At 47.1% G+C, this 20,936-nt stretch overlaps 1 protein-coding gene across 1 annotated transcript in view; it reads left to right on the plus strand.

Moving 5' to 3' along the window:
- Positions 1–7,643: 7,643 nt before the first annotated feature.
- Positions 7,644–20,936, plus strand: part of tnfaip8l3 (tumor necrosis factor, alpha-induced protein 8-like 3) — a 93,287-nt gene continuing 79,994 nt past the window's right edge. The window contains exon 1 of the mRNA XM_085968637.1: positions 7,644–7,928. Coding sequence (XP_085824763.1) covers positions 7,883–7,928 — 46 coding nt within the window. The 5' untranslated portion in view covers positions 7,644–7,882. The remainder of the gene's footprint in view (positions 7,929–20,936) is intronic.

Raw genomic sequence — 20,936 nt, forward strand, 5'->3', positions numbered from 1 at the left:
GTACTATGGGGTGTCTGTACTATGGGGTGACTGTACTATGGAATGTCTGTACTATGGGATGTTTGTACTATGGGATGTCTGTACTATGGGGTGTCTGTACTATGGGGTGTTTGTACTATGGGGTGTCTGTACTATGGGATGTCTGTACTATGGGATGTCTGTACTATGGGGTGTCTGCACTATGGGGTGTCTGTACTATGGGGTGTCTGTACTATGTGGTGTCTGTACTATGGGATGTCTGTACTATGTGGTGTCTGTACTATGGGGTGTCTGTACTATGTGGTGTCTGTACTATGGGGTGTCTGTACTATGGGGTGTCTGTACTATGGGATGCCTGTACTATGGGGTGTCTACTATGTGGTGTCTGTACTATGGGATGTCTGTACTATGGGATGTCTGTACTATGGGATGTCTGTACTATGATGTGTCTGTACTATGAGATGTCTGTACTATGGGGTGTCTGTACAATGGGATGTTTGATTTCAGAACAGCTGCAGGTTCTCAATATAGCAAAATGTGCAGCCAAAGTCTGACGCCTTGTTTTTACTACGGGGTAGGCGCGGCGCTGGATCCTGTCGCCAGTGTAGAATTACTGAAGTCGGGCCAATTATACTGGCTGTGCACATCAGCACCGGCGAGTTGGTAAGACAGCACTGTAATATGCACAATAGAGACTTATACAATGTTTGAATATAAAAACATTTAGGAAACATTTAGAGCTCTTGGGCTTGTGGGACAAGGAGTGTTTTAGCTACACTCTTGGATATTCTCATTAACACCTGGCGAATGTCTGCAAAACAAATCCTTGTAGGTGGTCTCATTTGGAAGTGCTCCCATGGATGATATTAGGGCGCCTGTGCTGCATGCTAAGTAGTAGTGTAAAACAGCTCCCAAGAGTACAGTATAATAAAGGAGTATGAGTGAGGTTGCCTGCTACAGCTCTACAGAATGATAGCAAGTGAAGCTTTGTGTGCATGGGTATCATAAGTTCTCCCTTTCAACCCAGCCAAGCTCTTGAGGATTTACATTGATAACTATTAATACCTAATACTTACTCTCTAATTTAACCTATCCTGAGATGCCCGTAATGTAGTCTACATAATCATTTTCATTATTTAACAACATTTTGCTACAATTTGCTCAATGGTTTAGTTGGTTAATGTTATCACCTGGTGCTGTCCTGAGCTATACAGACCAAGGAAGTCCCAGGTTCAATCCGTGGTCTGTCCGGAGTTGGCTGATCTGAGCTGGAATGGCAGAATAGATAGATACTACAATTAGAGTCTGCACCCGCCCAGAGAAGGAGTAAAAAAATCAGCCAGGGTTCCCATTCCTAATCCCAGGAGATGCAACACCTGCCCTTATACCTCCCATCTTCCCACTGTCCAGGGCCCCAAACACCCCTTCCAGGTGAAACAGCGATTTACTTGTACTTCTTGCAATCTAGTATACTGTATTCACTGCTCACGATGTGGTCTCCTCTACATTGGGGAGACCAAACGCAGATTGGGTGACCGCTTTGCGGAACGCCTCCGTTCAGTCCATAAGGGTGACCCCGAGCTTCCGGTCTCCTGTCATTTCAATTCACCGCCCCATTCCCACTCAGACCTCACCGTCCTTGGCCTCTTGCATTGTTCCACGGAAGCTCAGCGTAAGCTCAAGGAACACCTCATCTTCCGATTAAGCACTTTACAGCCTTCCGGACGCAATATCGAATTCAACAATTTCAGATCATAACCTCGGCCCCTATCATATTTTTATATATTTTTTATCCACACTTTTGGTTTGTGCCTTTTCCTTTTTTTTTCTCTCTCCCACATGGCAGCTGTCTCTCATTCTGCCAGCGCATTTCACACTTCATCTAGAGCCATCCTTTGTCTCTTTACCTGTCCTATTACCATCTCATCTCGCCTTGAATATCTCTTAATGTCTCCTCACCCCTCCCAGGCCTTCCCTTTTGTTCTTTCATCCACTCCCTCATTTCCCAGCCCCCAAACTTGCTTCTTAATCTGTTTCATTTCCTGCTTTTTTCTCAGTCCTGACGAAGGGTCTTCGACCTGAAACGTTGACTCTGTTTCTCTCTCCGCGGATGTTGCCTGGCCTGCTGAGTTTTCCCAGCGTTTTCCGTTGTTATTTCCCATTCCTAATCCCTATCCAGTGACCTCCTTCTGGAAAAGTGCATGTTTTTTTTTATTCATTTATGGGATGGGGGTGTCGCTGGCAAGGCCAGCATTTATTGCCCATCCCTAATTGCCCTTGAGAAGGTGGTGGTGAGCTGCCTTCTTGAACCGCTGCAGTCCGTGTGGTGAAGCTACTCCCACAGTGCTGTTAGGTAGGGAGTTCCAGGATTTTGACCCAGCGATGATGCAGGATCGGCGATATACTTCTAAGTCAGGATGGTGTGTGACTTGGAGGGGAACTTGGAGGTGGTGGTGTTCCCATGCACCTGCTGCCCTTGTCCTTCTAGGTGGAAGAGATTACGGGTTTGGGAGGTGCTGCTGAAGAAGCCTTGTCGAGTTGCTGCAGTGCATCTTGTTGATGGTACACATTGCAGCCACAGTATGCCAGTGGTGGAGGGAGTGAATGTTTAAGGTGGTGAATGGGGTGCCAATCAAGCGGGCTGCTTTGTCCTGGATGGTGTTGAGCTTCTTGAGTGTTGTTGGAGCTTCTTGAGTGTTGTTGGAACTGCACTGATCCAGGCAAGTGGAGAGTATTCCATCACACTCCTTACTGGTGCCTTGTAGATGGTGAAAAGGTTTTGGGGAGTCAGGAGGTGAGACACTCGCCACAGAATACCCAGCCTCTGACCTGCTTTTGTTGTCACAGTATTTATGTGGCTGGTCCAGTTCAGTTTCTGGTCAATGGTGACCCCCAGGATGTTGATGGTGGGGGATTCAGCGATGGTAATGCTGTTGAATGTCAAGGGACGGTGGTTAGACTCTCAATAGTCATTGCCTGGCACTTGTGTGGCGCGAATGTTAACTGCCACTTATCAACACAAGCCTGAACATCGTCTAGGTCTTGTTGCATGCGGGCATGGACTGCTTCATTATCTGAGGAGTGTATGTATGTGTGGACAGGAGCGGGCTTGCTTCTGATGCCCCTCCCCCATGTTTCCCTAGCCTGTTAACACCTACTGTGTGGGCTCAAAGATTAAAAATGGCCACTTCGATAAGATCTAATATTGGCAGAAGGGTCGAGAACCAGAGGACACAGATTTAAGGTGATTGGCAAAAGAACCAAAGGCGACATAAGAAAAAAACTTTTTTACGCAGCGCGTGGTTAGGATCTGGAATGCACTGCCTGAAAGGGTGGTGGAGGCAGACTCAATCACGGCTTTCAAAAGGGAGTTGGATAAGTATCTGAAAGAAAAAAAAAAGGTAGGGCTACGGGGAGAGGGCAGGGGAGTGGGATTAGCTGAGGTGCTCTTGCAGAGAGCCGGCATGGGCTCGACGGGCCGAATGGCCTTCATCCGTGCTGTCACGATTCTATGATTCTATGATTCCAATACAAAAGCTAAACACTGCGGATGCTGGAAATCTGAAACAAAAACAGAAACTGCTGGAAATACTCAGCAGGTCAGCCAGCATCTGTGGAGAGAGAAACAGAGTTAATGTTTCAGGTCGATGACCCTTCGTCAGAACTGGAACTTGCTTAAAACCTGTTGGGGGAAAAATTCAGTTGTTTGTGCCTCCTGTTAGAGCCTTAAGAGGGCGCTAATGGGGCACAAAGCAACTAGCGCCCGGGTGCGGCGATGTTTGCGCCGCTCACGAAATTAACTAGACATTTTGCGGCGACACTAAACACTACCACCACGATCTCCTGCACCGGCAGATCGTGACGTCAGTCAAGTGTGCAACGCCCCAGTAACGCCCCGGACCGGATATTGAATGGCGCCGCCTGCCTTACCGCCTGCTGCTAGCAATGACAGGTTGAGGGGAGCATTTTGCAGTCAGGAAGGGACTGGGGGAGCGCTATTTAAAGGCGACCGCTTCCTGCCTTTTTTTGCTGGTGACATTTTTGCACCACGCATTCTGAGAGAGAGAGAGAGATTTCTGGAGAGATTCAACACTGTGTGAAGGAGTTTTGCATACTGAGCAGCACTTTGCAGGTTCATTTTGATTTGCCCTTCCTTGTATCGATTTAGAAGAGACTGTGGGGGCTGCACTCTGAGCTCTTTCCCTGGGTCTCTCCATTGTTCTTTCCAGCAGATTTTATGTACAGGTCTCTCCTGGCCGAGATTCAAGGCTGCAATGAGTAGGATGTGGATGGAGAGCAAAATCAACCCTCCCCTTTAAGATAAAAACAGAAAATGCTGGGGAAACTCAGCAGGTCAGGCAGCATCTGTGAAGAGAGAAACAGAGTTAACGTTTCAGGTCGATGACCTTTCGTCAGAACTCCCCTTTAAGAACTGGCCGGCGCCAGTGTGTCTGTGTTCCATTGCTGACTGACATCACATGAGCTTCGCCAGCGCTCTGAGGTAGCACCTCGCTCCTCGGCCTTTGCGCCTTAAGACAGGTGTGAAGCGCCTGATTTAGCGCTCCAATCACCTACAGGGGCGATAAAAGCCAAGTTTGCCGTCGGAGGCGATAGTTAGTGCCAGGCGCTAAACTTCGCGCACGGCCGATAATGGCGCCCCAAACGGGGCGATACCGAATTTTTTCCCCGTTACATTTCTAACCTTTTTCCAGTTCTGACGAAAGGTCATCGACCTGAAACGTTAACTCTGTTTCTCTCTCCACAGATGCTGGCTGACCTGCTGAGTATTTTCAGCATTTTCTGTTTTTATTTCACTTCGATAAGATGCTGGACAGTGGTTGATCCCTGTACGATTATAACCCAGCACAAGTCAGTGCTTTCAGGAGAGGAGGGACAAAAGTTGGAAGAAAAAAGCCTGTATGCTATCTGTTTTATCTTTGTCTGGATCAATTTGCCTCAATAGCATGTCAGAGACGGTCATAGTGATACCAAAATGTTTAAGATTATTAAACCTGGTGGCAAAGAGACCGAAAAATAGGATCCTCAAAGCAGCATATTAAATCCAGACCCTGTTATTGGTCTTCTGCAACTTAGATTGTATATTCACAATGGACTTGATCTGTTTGCCACCATATTGGATATCACTGAACATGAAGCTATCAAGCTCCCTCCATGGCTCAGTGCATATATGCAGCTCTTGGTGTAGCACGCAGCCAAACAGAGCAGGTGGACGCTGTTTAATTCTCCGGACCACTGCCACTCTGACTCAGCCTCCTACACGGTTCCAATGAAGCTCAATGTAAGCTCGAGGAACAGCACCTCATCTTTCGATTAGGCACTTTACGGCCTTCTGGACTCAACATAGAGTTCAACAATTTCAGATCATAACCTCAGCCCCAACTTGTTCAGACGGCAGCTGTTGCTGATGATTCTGCTATTCCCATTTACTCCTCCTCTCGACCCATCTTTTGTTTCTTTACTTGTCCCATTACCATCTCCTTTCACCTTGCACCATCTCTTAATGTTTCTTAATCTCTCCTGCCTTACATCCTATCACAGACCTTCCCTTTTGTTCACTCCTCCCCTCCCCCTTATTTCCCAGCCTCTGTACTTGTTAAAACCCGTTACAGTTTTGTCCATTTTTGATGAAAGGCCATCGACCTGAAACGTTAACTCTGTTTCTCTCTCCACAGATGCTGGCTGACCTGCTGGGTATTCCCAGCATTTTCTGTTTTTATTTTTGTTTTTATTTCAGAGCATGTGGGCCTCAGGTTCGATCCCTGATCTGTGCTCAGTTAGTTGCTCTCAACTAAGAAGATGGTGGAGCTGCTGCAATTGACTTTAGTGATTCTTAAGTTAAGGCATGGGGGGAAAATCAGGCAGGGTTCTCTCTCCAGATTAGTATCCAGTGAAAAGTATGCGTAAGCAAATGTCAGGTGTTGTGTCAGATGCAGCTCAGTGGGTAGCACTCTCGCCTCTGAGTCAGAAGGTTGTGGGTTCGAAGTCCCACTCCAGGGACTTGAGCACATAAATCTAGGCTGACACTCCAGTGCAGTACCGAGGGACAGCTGCACTGTTGGAGGCGCCGTCTTTTGGATGAGACGATAAACCGAGGCCCCATCTGCCCTCTCAGGTGGACGTAAAAGATCCCAAAGCACTATTTCGAAGACGAGCAGGGGAGTTATCCCTGGTGACTTGGCCAATATCTATCCCTTAATCAACATAACCAAAACAAATTATCTGGTCATTATTACATTGCTGTTTGTGGGAGCTTGCTCTGCGCAAATTGGCTGCCGCATTTCCCACATTACAACAGTGACTACACTCCAAAAAACCTGTTACATCTTCAACTGTTTGCAGTTCTGAAAAAGACCTGAAACGTTAACTCTGTTTCTCTCTCCACAGATGCTGCCTGACCTGCTGAGTATTTCCAGCATTTTCTGTTTTTATCTCAGATTTCCAGCATCTGCAGTATTTTGCTTTTGTGCTCCAAAAGTACTTCATTGGCTGTAAAGCGCTTTTGAGACGTCCGGTGGTCATGAAAGGCGCTATATAAATGCAAGTCTTTCTTTCTTTCTCTAGGGGAGAGTCGGGGACTGTTACGCCTCCTGCAGTCAAACAGTCTACTGATACTCGCTGCCTAGATGAATAGTCACTTGGGTGCCTGCTGGTGAAACCATAATGAATCACTGCCTTCAGGATAGGAGAGGAGAAAACTGCAGACAAAATGCAGCCATTACAGTCACCAGCATCAGAAAACTGCAAAGACTGACATCTCTCCCCCTGCTTTAAAGTAATAACAGAGACAGGGCTGCTTGTTAAATTCTGAGGGGACTGCAGGAGAGGAGCGCTTCAATCACACAGCTACTTTACAGGTTAGCAGTTAAAAACATAACTGCATCAAATCTCATGATTTTGCATCAGGAGTGTCCTGGAACCCCCCAACAGAACAAAAAAAGTACTTGGCCCAACATCAAAATAGTGTAGACTGTACCATCTTCCCTCCGAACCTACAGGAAGCCCTGTGTCGAAGTGAACAGCCTCTCTCATGAATGATGGCACAGGCAAGGGAAGTGACTCACACGTACCAGTGTTTTTTTTCTTCAGAGGAGTTCAGTGGAACAAAGCAGTGTGCCAAATTTTTTGTAGTTTAGTCGAATTGAATAGAAAAATCAGACATTAATAGGTTTATATACCGACCTGACACATGTCCTTCAATCTCAACAATGCCAGAATCTCACCTCTTCCACAGAACCTTATTTCACAGTCGCTGTACTAACGACCATGTAATAGATGTCTGCTGTTTTAAAAATGAATAGACATTTTGCAGCAAAGAAGGACAGAATCCCACTCATAATAATTCCAGTGTTATTTCAAAAGGCTTGTAACGAACTATGACTAAAGCTGTTAGCTGTTAGCAGTGAGCACTGAACTAATCCAGGGAACAGCTGGACTCCCGAGTCTATCACTTTATTAATCATTTAGTCAGCTTGAATCCTCAATGTGCTATTCCTTTGAGCAGCTCCTGCTCAATCATTAGAATACTTATGGGCTTTTTTTTTTATATAGTTCGTGTAAGAGGAACTTAGGCAGTTCTGCTCTTCAGATTAGTTTCCTCTGCACCGAGCAGTCCCTTTAGAGAATGGTCTTTAGTCGGACGTCACAGCCAATCACCCAGCAGCCCAGTCTCTGTGGTGTGTTAGAAAAAAATAGGAGAGATGATGAGGCAGGGCTGGAAGGCAGCAGAGCCCAGAGCTGACTCACTTTAGGATCAGTCTGCTTCGAACTTACAGCAGTGGTTCTGTCTGCTGTGCTGTCTGCGTGCAGCAGGCGCTGGGCTGAAGAGTTCACTTCAAGCAGTCAGCTGCCAGTCACTAAGGAGAAGGTTTAGAACCAAAAAAAAATGGATTTGGAATCTGGGGAACTGAGTGAAGGAGATCTTTCCCCAGGTAAGAAGTTTCTCTTTTCATCTTGAAAAAGGACTTTATATCATTTTCTTGAAACTATTGAAATCTTATTAGGTGTAATTGACCTTATAGTGTGCCCTGCTCAGTACCTGTTGTATGGCTGTTAATGAGATCACAACAAGGGCTCATTTAAATAGGAATTCTGTCTTATTCTGTACTTTGCTTCATTAAGTAAAATGTATATCACTGACGTTTCTAACGTAACAGGAGAATACTCAGAAAAATTCACCCAGCTCCTTCAGAGGAAGCTTTCAGCATCAAACTCCACTTCCTGCACAGTCTCTTATTTGTGCTTTTCATTTCTCAACTTGTGATTAGCATTTTACGCTGTTCTGAGTGAGCGTCTTTCAGACAAGCCAAACATAGAAATAACAACAGAAAATGCTGGAAAAACTCAGCAGGCCAGGCAACATCCGTGGAGAGAGAAACAGAGTCGACGTTTCAGGTCGAAACCCTTCTACAGAACTGAGAGAAAAAAGGCAGGAAATGAAACAAAAGGCAGTTTGGGGGCTGGAAAATGGGGGAGGGGATGAAAGAAGAGACATTAAGAGATATTCAAGGTGAGACGAGATGGTAATAGGACAGGTAAAGAAACAGACAATGGCTCGAAATGAAGTGTGAAATGCGCTGGCAGAGTGAGAGACAGCTGCCATGTGGGAGAGAGAGGAAAAAAGGAAAAGTCACAAACCAGAAGTGTGGATAAAATATATAAAATGTAATAAGGGACGAGGTTATGATCTGAAGTTGTTGAACTCGATATTGAGTCCGGAAGGCTGTAAAGTGCCTAATCATAGAGTCAAACATAAAGTCTGGACAAATTCACCGTAAGAGGGGTCAGTCGCTATGTGTTAGGGGACTATTTTTTTTTTAAAAAGGTTATATCTACTTTTCAAATTAATTTCTTAAATTGGAAAAACTCCAATTTCTCCAGGAGCTGGAAAACAAAAACGTATTTCCTTTTCACTGCTATTGAATTCTCTAAACCAAAGGATAAAAGACAAAACCTGTTTAACATCTGCATAAAACTGTTCTTGTGCCTTTATATCACAGGCCAAGTTTGGCCTAATAGTGTTTTCTAATTCTTCAAAGGGACTCTCAATTCACAACACAGCTTTAGAATAAAACATCTGTATTGTCAAGCTGGTCGAGCTGCTCATCGCTGAACAGCAATAAGGAAGTGATGGCCCTGTCCACACTTTCTGTGTGTGTGTGTGGGGGGGGAGGGAAGCAACCAGGAAACACACATGACTAATAATCAATTAATTTTTAAGAAGTAGCAAATGTCGGGATCCGTTCCACTCCGCTTTAATGCCCATCTGAAAACGTGCTGATTTCTTTTGGCAAATCTCAGGATTTCCTGCCTTTGTACTAATGAGTAGCTGTGTTCAGCATTTAACGCCTGCTGTACCAGACAGTTGTCAACCCGAGTTAACGATCTCAGTCATTTCCATTTGTTGGATTCTTCTCTCTGATTCATGGTAAAAAATTGCGATTGTAAAGTGTTGTTATTTATGCAGTCTTAGTCCACAGTTAAAAAAAAAACCTGACATTCCTAATGCCAGATTTATACCAGCTGGAAATCAGCGGCCGAGCACTAGCTGGGGTGGACAGGCTGAGGTGAGTCAATTGGCACTTTCTGCCGCACGGAAAATTGCAATGGCAGTCCGACTCAATTTTGTGATTTTACACTCCTGGCGAGGGAGAGAAACCTTGGCACACTTGCCTCCCTCTTTTACTTTCTGATTGCCTGCTGGTCGCTCTAGGCTCTTTAATATGGATTCCCATTTGGTAAATACAATGTAAATTCAGGGGGGCCAGTTCCCTTCATTTATTTTAATTAAACCAGTTCCTTTAACCTAATGTCAGGTTTGGAGGCTCACATTACCATTGATCTGCGATACTATCCGTTCCCTGAACTTTGAGGCTTTTATGCTGTGGAGTGCAGACACACATCCTGCAATATAAAGTTCCTTAAAAGTGAGCCAATATGCGGATCTGGTTATGTGGCCGTGCCTTCAGCTCCCTTGGCCCTAAGTTCTGGAATTCCCCCCCTGAACCTCTCAGCCTCTCTCTCCTCTAAGTCACTACTTAAAACCTACCTCTTTGACCAAGCTTTCTAATAGCTCCTCATTTAGCTCAGTTTCAAATTTTTGTCAGATAACGCTCCTGTGAAGCACCTAGGGACGTTTTTACTACGTTAAAGGCGTTATATAAATACAAGTTGTTGTTCACATGAGTCGGTGCAAACACTACAAGAGCAATTTCAGCTTAGGTAATTCATGTCACCCAGGTGTGAATGGGCTGCACTTTCTCCTACCCTGTTTGTATTATATTATAATATACTAGCTGGAGTGCCCAGCGGTGCCGAGGGTTTTTTGAGGGCATGTTGTTGTTGGAAGAGAGAGAGAGAGAGACTGGGGGGAGAAGAGAGAGACGGGGAATCCCTGCGAAGGAAGGAAGGAAGAAGGCGAGCTCTCCCTCCTTCTCCCACCCCCTCACTCTTTCCCTCCCTCACCCTCTCTCTCTCCCTCCCCCGTTTCTCCCTGCTTTACTCTCTCTCCCTCCCTGCCCCTCTCCTCTCCCTCCCCCCTCCTCTCCCCTCCTCCCCTTCCCCCCTCCCCCTCCTCCCTCCTCCTCTTCCCGCCTCCCCCTCCTCCCTCTTCCCGCCTCCCCCTCCTCCCTCTTCCCGCCTCCCCCTCCTCCCTCTTCCCCCTCCCCCTCCTCCCTCTTCCCCCTCCCCCTCCTCCCTCTTCCCCCTCCTCCCTCTTCCCCCTCCCCTCCTCCCTCTTCCCCCTCTCCCCCTCCTCCCTCTTCCCCCTCCCCCTCCTCCCTCTTCCCCCCTCCTCCCTCTTCCCCCTTCCCCCTCCTCCCTCTCCCCCTCCCTCTTCCCCCCTCCCCCTCCCTCTTCCCCCCTCCCTCTTCCCCCTCCCTCTTACCCTCTCCCCTCTCCTCTCCCCGAGCCCTCATCCCCGCTCCAATCCCTCTTTCCATCCCGGGGCCCGGGCCTCGGCACCTGGATGAACGCGTTCCCCTGGACGCTTTTGGCGGCCTCGGCCGTCACCCCGATGCCGTTGGCCGAGGCGAAGATGGTGATGTGGTCGCGGAAATGAACGGCCTTCAGCAGGTTCGACAGGTTCCGGGCACACCAGGGATCCGCTGAACTTGAGGCCCAGGCTTCCCGCGTGCTAGGCCGAGGCTCCGCGCATCCACTACAATAAAGAGAGATTCCTAAATATTAAAGTTCAGGTTTTTAAGTACCCCATAGCTAAGAAGACAACTGCAGAAAAGAACCTAATGGGATACACACAGAAAGTGGGAAAAATAAACACGCAGAAAGTGGGAAAAATAAATCAATAGTTAGGAATCAAGATGGCGGCCACTCACCTCAGCTCAGAAGGATTAGGCCTGCCCACACACACAAAGAAATGCCCCCCGTGATGCACCGATTGGCCAACCATCAGGTTAATCCCCTGTACGATTGGTCAACCATCACGTCACTCAACGCTAATGAGCGGAATGTTGCCGTTTTTTGAAGCTTTTTTGTATACTGTCCGAACAATTTTTGTCTGACCAAAAAGTAAATACACCTATTGGACTCCCCTAATGATAAGCTTTCTTTTGATATAACATATGTGTAGGTACGCTCTATAACTTTTGATTGTATAGCCGGACAGACAGACAGACAGGCAGACAAACAGACAAACAGACAAACTCTTTTATATATATATAGATAGATTACTAGCTGGAGTGCCCAGCGGTGCCGAGGGTTTTTTCAGGGCATGTTGTTGTTGGAAGAGAGAGAGAGAGAGACTGGGGGGAGAAGAGAGAGACTGGGGGGAGAAGAGAGAGACGGGGGGAAGAGAGAGAGAGAGACTGCTGGATTTAGTTCGGGATTGGCCTGGAGAGAGAGGGGGGGAAGGAGCGCCTCAGGCCTGACACCCGATCGACCCCTGCGAAGGAAGGAAGGAAGGAAGAAGGCGAGCTCTCACTCCCTGTCCCACCCCTTCACTCTTTCCCTCCCTCACCCTCTCTCTCTCCCTCCCCCTGTCTGTCCCTGCTATACTCTCTCTCCCTCCCTCCCTCTCCTCTCCCTCCCTGCCCCTCTCCTCACCCTCCCTCCCCCTCTCCTCACCCTCCCTCCCCCTCTCCTCTCCCTCCCTCTCCCTCCCTTCCCCTCTCCTCTCCCTCCCTCCCCCCTCTCCCCTCACCCTCCCCCCCTCCTCTCCCTCCCCCCTCCTCTCCCTCCCCCCGCTCTCCTCTCCCTCCCTCCCCCCCTCCCTCCCCCCTCCTCTCCCTCCCCCCTCTCCTCGCCCTCCCCCTCCTCTCCCTCCCCCCTCTCCTCTCCCTCCCCCCCTCCTCTCCTCTCCTCCCCCCTCCTCTCCCTCCCCCCCTCTCCTCTCCCTGCCCCCATCTCCTCTCCCTCCCCCCCTCTCTTCTCTTTCCCCCCCACTCCTGTCCCTCCCCTCTCCTCTCCCTCCCCCTCCTCTCCCCTCCCTCCCCCCCTCTCCTCTCACCTCCCTCCCCCTCCTCTCCCCTCCCTCCCCCCTCTCCTCTCCCCTCCCTCCCCCTCTCCTCTCCCTCCCCCCCTCCCCCTCCCTCCCCCTCTCCTCTCCCTCCCCCCTCTCCTCTCCCCTCTCCTCTCCCCTCCCTCCCCCCTCCTCTCCCCTCCCTCCCCCCTCCTCTCCCCTCCCTCCCTCCCCCCTCCCCCTCTCCCCTCCCTCCCTCCCCCACCTCCTCTCCCCTCCCTCCCCTCCTCTCCCTCCCCCCCTCTCCTCTCCCTCCCCTCTCCTCTCCTTCCCCCTCTCCTCTCCCTCCCCCTGTCTCTCCCTGATTTCCTCTCTGTCCCTCCCTCCCCCTCTCTCTCTGCCTTTCCTCAGAGCCCGGACGCGGTGAGCCGAAGCCTCCGTGTGCGGATCAGCGACTCAGGGCCGGCCGGTGCGTGGCCCAGCACGTGAGGCCCGGCCGGACTCACCTTAGCTCAGGTTGCGCTCCGGGCCGACGTTGACGCGCGCGCTGACTCCCGCCCCACCAGCCTTTACTAAGATGGCGGCGATGGCTACGCTCGGCTCAGTCCCGCGCCGCCAGCCTTTACCAAGAAGGCGGCAATTGCGGGGCGGGACGGGCGGTGCCTAGCTCAGGCATGGCTGGCAAGGAGAGGCCGAGGCTTCGAGGCCTGAGGCCTGCAGGCAGCTCATCCACCGCCGAGGGGTGGAAAGCCCGAGTCCCCTTTGCAAAAGGATTTTTTTTTCTTTTAAAAGCAACTTTTTTTTGCTGGAAATCTATATTTCAAAATAAACACGCAGAAAGTGGGAAAAAGAAATCAATAGTTAGGAATCAAGATGGCGGCCACTCACCTCAGCTCAGACGGATTAGGCCCACCCACACACGCAATGAAATGCCCCCCGTGACACACCGATTGGTCAACCATCAGGTTAATCCCCTGTACGATTGGTCAACCATCATGTCACTCAACGCTAATGAGCGGAATGTTGCCGTTTTTTGAATCTTTTTTGTATACTGTCTGAACAATTTTTGTCTGACCAAAAAGTAAATATGCCTATTAGACTCCCCTAATGATAAGCTTTCTTTTGATATAACATATGTGTAGGTATGCTCTATAACTTTTGATTGTATAGCCGGACAGACAGACAGACAAACAGACAGGCAGACAGACAGACAAACAGGCAGACAAACTCTTTTATATATATATAGATAGATAGCACTTGGAGGCAGCACTGTAATATAAAAGAGCTGGTGTCCGTGCCTCATGAGATGTGAAACAGCACCCTGCAAAGTGGTTTCCTTCCCTGTCTCGAGGAGTGTTGGACGCCTTGGTTTGCTGGTCCTCGTGTGGAATTATGAACCAGGGACCACGAGGCAAAATATTTTTTTTTAAATAGGAAAGGTTAAACCGCCACCGCTGGCATCACTGGATGCCACCATTTTACGCCAACTGCAGCTGCTCCTGCCCCTCCTCACTAAGAAAAATAAAAGAGAGATTTGCATTTATATACGTAATGCTTTCAGGACGTCAGGACGCCCCAATGCGCTTTACAGCCAATGAATTACTTAATAAGTTGTAATGTCGGAAGAGCAGCAGCCAATCTGTGCACAGCAAGCTCCCACAGACAGCAATGTGATAATGACCAGATAATCTGTTTTAGTGATGTTGGTTGAGGGATAAATATTGGCCAGGACACCGAGGATACCTCCCCTGCTCTTCTTCGAAATAGTGTCACGAGATCTTTTACGTCCACCTGAGAGAGCAGACTTGGCTTAACGTCCCATCTGAAAGACGGCACCTTCAACACCCTCAGTTCTGCAATGAAGTGTCAGCCTCGATTTTTTCTGCTCGAGTCTCTGGTGTGGGAGCTGAACCCACAGCCTTTTGACTCAGAGGCAAGAGTGCTGCCCACTGAACCATGGCTGATACAAGACTGCAATTTGACAGCACGACCTCCGAACAACCACACGTGCAAAATATTTGGCTTCCTTCCGATGCTGCCACTGGTGTTCCGAATCCACCCCGCGGTGTAAACGGGATGAATTCAGAAATACCGCTGGAAAGCAGTTCTACAGCATGAACAGGCAACAGGATATGTTTTTCTTCCAGTTGCTAATCTGACTGGAAAAAAAGTTGGTGCGAATATAAAACAGGAAAATGTGATGATTTGAAGATATGGAAACAGTCAGGCCACAGTACAGACCGGCTCTGCTGGCTCCAATCTGTATTTAATGCATCACATCGCAAGTAATTTATTGCTCAGACCCCCAGCTCCGTCCTGTGGTATTTTAGATTTGTGGAAATGTTAAACAAAAAATAAATCCAGCAGTGATGCATGGTGCCCATAAACCACATACTTCATCGCTTTCAGATACCTAGGGATTTAATTGTTCATTAATAAACTGCCTGTTTCAGCGGAAACATCTGAAGCCAGTGTTTGTAGCTGATTTGGGTTTAAGTAACCTTAGTGCAGTGTAAATATTTTGAGCATTATAACTCATTGTTTAAAGGGGCCCTGACTGCATGAAAAAGTGTCAGAAAACATTTTTTTGCCGGGGGGTTGGGGGGGAGATCCTTGCGTCATTTTCATTATGGCAAGAAGACAAACAAATGAAGCAGTGATCAAGATCACAAGTTAAATGCAGCTGAGGAAGCTCGTGCAGCCCCTCCATGCCGATGAACCCTGAGTGCTCCCCATTGCAGTATCGAATTTGTTCTTAAACGACTCTGAGGTTTTCGATGTGATTTATGTCATTGCAATGAGTGTGTGCCAGCCCGGCCATGTTGGCAGCATCTAGGCTATGGCGTCGAGTCCCACACCAGGACTTGAGTTCAGAATCAGGAAGTGCTACGTTGTCAGCGGTGCCATGTTTGGGTGCAGGTCGAGCCCGGATCCTGTTCAGATGGAGAATAAAAGCCGCGTTTGTATTTCACCCAAGCAACACAAGGATAAATGTACCAATGAAAATGGTCTTCCTTTCTGCAAATCTGGCAGGTTTACTTTGGATCTGGTGTCAGCTGTGTGTGACTCATTTTGCCACTGGCACTAGCCTGCCCCTAGGTGCAATGTTGAAGCAGCTAAAGATCCCAATTTGAAGAAGCCCTTTGACACGTTTCAATGTTGGTACCGAGCAGCCCACCTCATTCACTTACTGAACCGCTCTGCGTCCAGCGAGACCCACCAATGTAGGTGGCTCAGCAATGGGGGAGTGCATTATTGGCTGCAACTAAAAGCTGCGTTTTAATATAACGCCCAGAAACTAATGCATTTCACAGCATTACGATATATAGACAAATCGCCCTATCTAGCTAAAGGCATGAAATCAGGTCTACAATCGCTCTTCGGCTGGTAAATATAAGTGTATCCAAGTGAAAGCAACACACACATTGTATCACTGTTTACTTCAAACTTCAGTGGCACCATGTTTGTGCCGCGGGATTCTGAGTTTCATCATATTGGGATGTACACTATGAAGTAGGAGAATAGAATAGAAAGAATAAAACCTATGTGACAATATGCCACACAGGCTCCTATGAGATACAACAATTTTTTTTTTTATTACCTGATGAATTTTCATGTTGATCAAGGGAAGAGGCAAAATATTTTGCTTTTAAAACCCAATGTCAGGATTGTGTCAGAATCAATGCTCCCTTATCAAGTACATTATAGTTAGGAACCACATAAATCTCCTACTTTGCCACGCCAATGTGCCTTACCGTAAATCTCAGAAGAGTACTCCCCTCCCTACCGCACTAATGAGCTGCTCCATTTCCAATAATAATCATGTTCATGGTCTGTCTGAGCAAGGTCGACAATTTTTGACTGAATTATGAAGTGTTCTTGAAGTGCCTACGAGGAAATTGGTTGATATTTCCCAAGCACGTTTAATATTTCAACCTCACAGCTGTCAAAGAGAAGAGGCTTTCATCTTCTCAATTTGCTTGAATATAATATAGTAGACATGAAAGAACGGTGTGCAAGTCCACGATTACGCTGCAATGGTACAAAGCCCTGGTTAGACCACACCTGGAGTACTGTGTGCAGTTCTGGGCTCCACACCTTAGGAAGGATATATTGGTCTTAGAGGGAGTGCAGCGTAGGTTTACCAGAATGATACCCGGATTCCAAGGGTTAAATTACGAAGAGAGATTACACAAATTAGGGTTGTATTCCCTAGAAATTAGACGGTTATGGAGTGATTCGATTGAAGTTTTCAAGATATTAAGGGAAACAAATAGGGTAAATAGAGAGAAATTATTTCCACTGGTTAGGGAGTTTAGGGCTAGGGTCATAGTCTAAAAATTAGAGCCAGACCTTTCAGGAATGAAATTAGGAAACATTTCTACACACAAAGGGTGGTCGAAGTTTGGAACTCTCTTCCACAAATGGCAATTGATGCTCAATCAATTGTTAATTTTAAATCTGAGATTGATAGCTTTTTGTTAACCAAGGGTATTAAGGGATATGGGCCAAAGGCAGGTATATGGAGTTAGGCCGCAGATCAGCCATGATCTCATTGAATGGCGGAGCAGGCTCGAGGGGCTAGATGGCCTCCTCCTGTTCCTATGTTCCTATTTTCACTGTGCCACCCAGTTATCCCAGGATACATTAAGTACCACATAATAGCATAAGTATGTTCTGTCTAGACATGGTAACATAGCCACAATTTGCAGGCAGCAGTAAACCATTGGTCCACCTACCCGACCCACCCCACTTCTCACAAGATTATATTGAGAAATTTCTAAATCTAATAACTCTGAATCTTATTTGCTGACAGGAATTTGCTGATTCCTTTATCCTAGTTTCTTGTTCCAACGTCCCTTTGCTGATAGTCTGTTTCGTATGTCTATCGGCTTGTAATTGAAAAGGAATTAATGTATTTCCCATTTTCTCTTGTTGTCCTTAATTTAGAATTATGATCATTTCTTAGTGGTCCAACATCTCCCTATACACCTTGCTTGCTTCTGACATATTTGAAATTGTTGCTTGTTCTACTTTATGGTTGAAGGTATATTGTTCTTGTGTTCTTTTTTTAGTAGCTCATCAATTTGCTCACATTTCACAGTCTATCTTTATAGGTCTCCCTGTCCTGTTCCATTCCTGAGCATGTAAAAACTGCCCTACTTATCCTATTTACTGGGATAAAGGTATCACCTCAGCTTAGCTAAAGACCGTCCCAAGTCTTCCCTTGCCCCAGAAATAATCACAATGCCCCAGGAAGGTGAAACCGTTTTTCATACACCATTTCTCAAGAAACCTCTGACCTGCCTTTCTATCTCTCCCTAATATTTCAGCACTTGGCGTGGGGAGTAATGCTGAGATTTCTACCTTTCACCTGAAACTCCCCTTGAAGGACCTCCACCTTGCTCCTCCCTACATTGTTGTTTCACGCACAAACCTTGACCTCGAGCTGTTTGCCCTCCCTTTGCTGAATATTTTTCACTTGCTCATTTAAGTCCCAAACTCTGCTTTCTGGGGGGGAAAACATTTGACATTGACGATACTATCAAACAGCACTTACTTGCCTGGATGAGTGCAGCTCCAACAACACTCAAGAAGCTCGACACCATCCAGGACAAAGCAGCCCGCTTGATTGGCACCCCATCCACCACCTTAAATGTTCACTGCCTCCATCATCAGCGCACCGTGGCTGCAGTGTGTACCATCTACAAGATGCACTGCAGCAACTCGCCAAGGCTTCTTCGACAGCACCTCCCAAACCCACGACCTCTACCACCTAGAACGACAACAGCAGCAGACACATGGGAACACCACCACCTCCAAGTCACACACCATCCTGACTTGGAAATATATTGCCATTCCTTCATTGTCGCTGGGTCAGCGCACTGGACTCCCTACCTAACAGCACTGTGGGAGCACCTTTAGCACTCAGACTGCAGCGGTTCAAGTAGGTGGCTCACTACCACCTTCTGAAGGGCAATTAAGGATGCGCAATAAATGCCAGCCTTGCCAACGATGCCCACACTCGTGAATGAATAAATTTAAAAATATGTATATATATATATATGTGTGTTTTTTGATCTAAAGAAGGGGAAAAGGAAACTATGAAATACTAATTTTAAATAAGAAAAATCTATAATGCACAACTAGTTGTGGTACTGAGAAATGCACACCAAGAAGATCTCTGGTCGATGCTGATTAAGTTGATCTCAGGGTCAGAAAAGACTCTTGGTCCAGATCACTATCCAGTGACTCATGTTGGAAAATATACTTTTTTTAAATTCGTTTATGGCATCAGGGCGTCGCTGGCAATGCCAGCATTTATTGCCCATCCCTAGTTGCCCTTGAGAAGGTGGTGGTGAGCCGCCTTCTTGAACCGCTGCAGTCCGTGTGGTGAAGGTACTCCCACAGTGCTGTTAGGGACGGAGTTCCAGGATTTTGACCCAGCGACGATGAAGGATCGGCGATATACTTCTAAGTCAGGATGGTGTGTGACTTCGAGGGAACTTGGAGGTGCTGGTGTTCCCATGCGCCTGCTGTCCTTGTCCTTCTAGGTGGAAGAGGTCGCGGGTTTGGGAGGTGCTGCCGAAGAAGCCTTGGTAAGTTGCTGCAGTGCATCTTCTGGATGGTACACACTGCAGCCACGGTACGCCGGTGGTGGAGGGAGTGAATGTTTAAGGTGGTGGATGGGGTGCCAATCAAATGGGCTGCTTTGTCCTGGATGGTGTCGAGCTTCTTGAGTGTTGTTGCAGCTGCACTCATCCAGGCAAGTGGAGAGTATTCCATCACACTCCTTACTTGTGCCTTGTAGATGGTGGAAAGGCTTTGGGGAGTCAGGAGGTGAGACACTCGCCGCAGAATACCCAGCCTCTGACCTGCTCTTGTTGCCACAGTATTTATGTGGCTGGTCCAGTTAAGTTTCTGGTTAATGGTGACCCCCAGGATGTTGATAGTGGGGGATTTGGCGATGGTAATGCCATTGAATGTCAAGGGGAGGTGGTTAGACTCTCGCTTGCTGGAGATAGTCATTGCCTGGCCCTTCTGTGGCACGAATGTTACCTGCCACTTATCAGCCCAAGCCTGAACGTCGTCCAGGCCTTGTTGCATGCGGTTATGGACTGCTTCATTATCTGTGGCGTTGCGAATGGCGCTGAACACTGTGCAGTCATCAGCGAACATCCCCATTTCTGACCTTTTGTTGGAGGGAAGGTCATTGATGAAGCAGCTGAAGATGGTTGGGCCTAGGACACTGCCCTGAGGAACTCCTGCAGTGAAGTCCTGGGGTTGTGATGATTGACCTTCAACCACCACAACCATCTTCCTTTGTGCTAGGTATGACTCCAGCCAGTGGAGCGTTTTTCCCCTGATTCCCATTGACTTCAGTTTTACTAGGGCTCCTTAATGCCAGACTCGGTCAAATGCTGCCTTGATGTCAAGGGCAGTCACTTTCACCTCATTTGTGGACATTGAGTGAGGACAGTATTTGGCTGAGCTATGACATTACCCACAGCCAAATATCCTGCTGACACTTATTGAATAGGGACATTAATGAAGAATTACCATTTAGGGCAAGGTATTAAGAGTCCCATTCCACTCTCAGACCCTGAAATACATTGACATCACTCAGCTCTGTGCTCACGTCTCCTACAATGTTGGACAAATTAAATACACAATGTTGGGACATTGGTGTATCGTAAAAGTACATCAGTCATCCGCAGCCTGAGTAGTTCCCTAATTTATGTGAGTTATTGAGCTTCATTTCATCTAGGGATATACTTTTGCTGTCATCACTCAGCCCCATCCTCATTTTCTGTTTATTCACTTAAATATTTGTATCTCATATATTCACTTTTAAAGGAACTAAGCTAGACTCTTTTGGGTTCTGAATTTAGATCATTCCAAAGCTATCCAAACATTAGAAGGTTTGGTTAAAGCACAGGCTTCAGACTTCGAGCTGGGCAATAATTAATCAAAGTAATTTGGCTGAAAGACAGAAGAAAGAATTAGTCAAACCTAATTCTCTGGCCAAGTGTCACCTTCATGAACTCCTGCTGAATTGAGTTTGGTCGACTGATACAGAACTTTGACTAAAAAGGGAATGGAAAATTGTAGCCAAGAGGCAATGAAGCTGATTGTTGGATATTTCTGACTTTGTTTTATATTAAACAGTATTGTTTAAACTATGTTGACTTCAGTTTGGGGGGTTGGCTTTCAGGAATTATTGAGGCTGAGAGTGTAAAAAGACCAAATTAAGACAATTGATGATAAGGGAATGAAATTCATCTATTAAAACAAGAAAATGTCTGTTTTTCTCCACATCTACAACAAGAAGTTACATTTATATAATGCCTTTAATGTGATAAATCTTCTCAAGGCAATTCGCGATTAGGAATCAGGCCCAAGCTGTGGTAGGAGAAGTGCAAGGGTCTGTTGAAAAGGTTTATGGAGAGAGTTCTAGATTGTACATGGAAGATTGCTGAATCCTTTGCCCTCAGTGGTAAAGTGGGGCGCAGAGCTAACACTA

Source organism: Somniosus microcephalus, chromosome 27 (genome assembly GCF_052327205.1).
Source record: "Somniosus microcephalus isolate GS21.2 chromosome 27, FLI_Smic_1.0, whole genome shotgun sequence".
Lineage (NCBI taxonomy): Eukaryota > Metazoa > Chordata > Chondrichthyes > Squaliformes > Somniosidae > Somniosus > Somniosus microcephalus.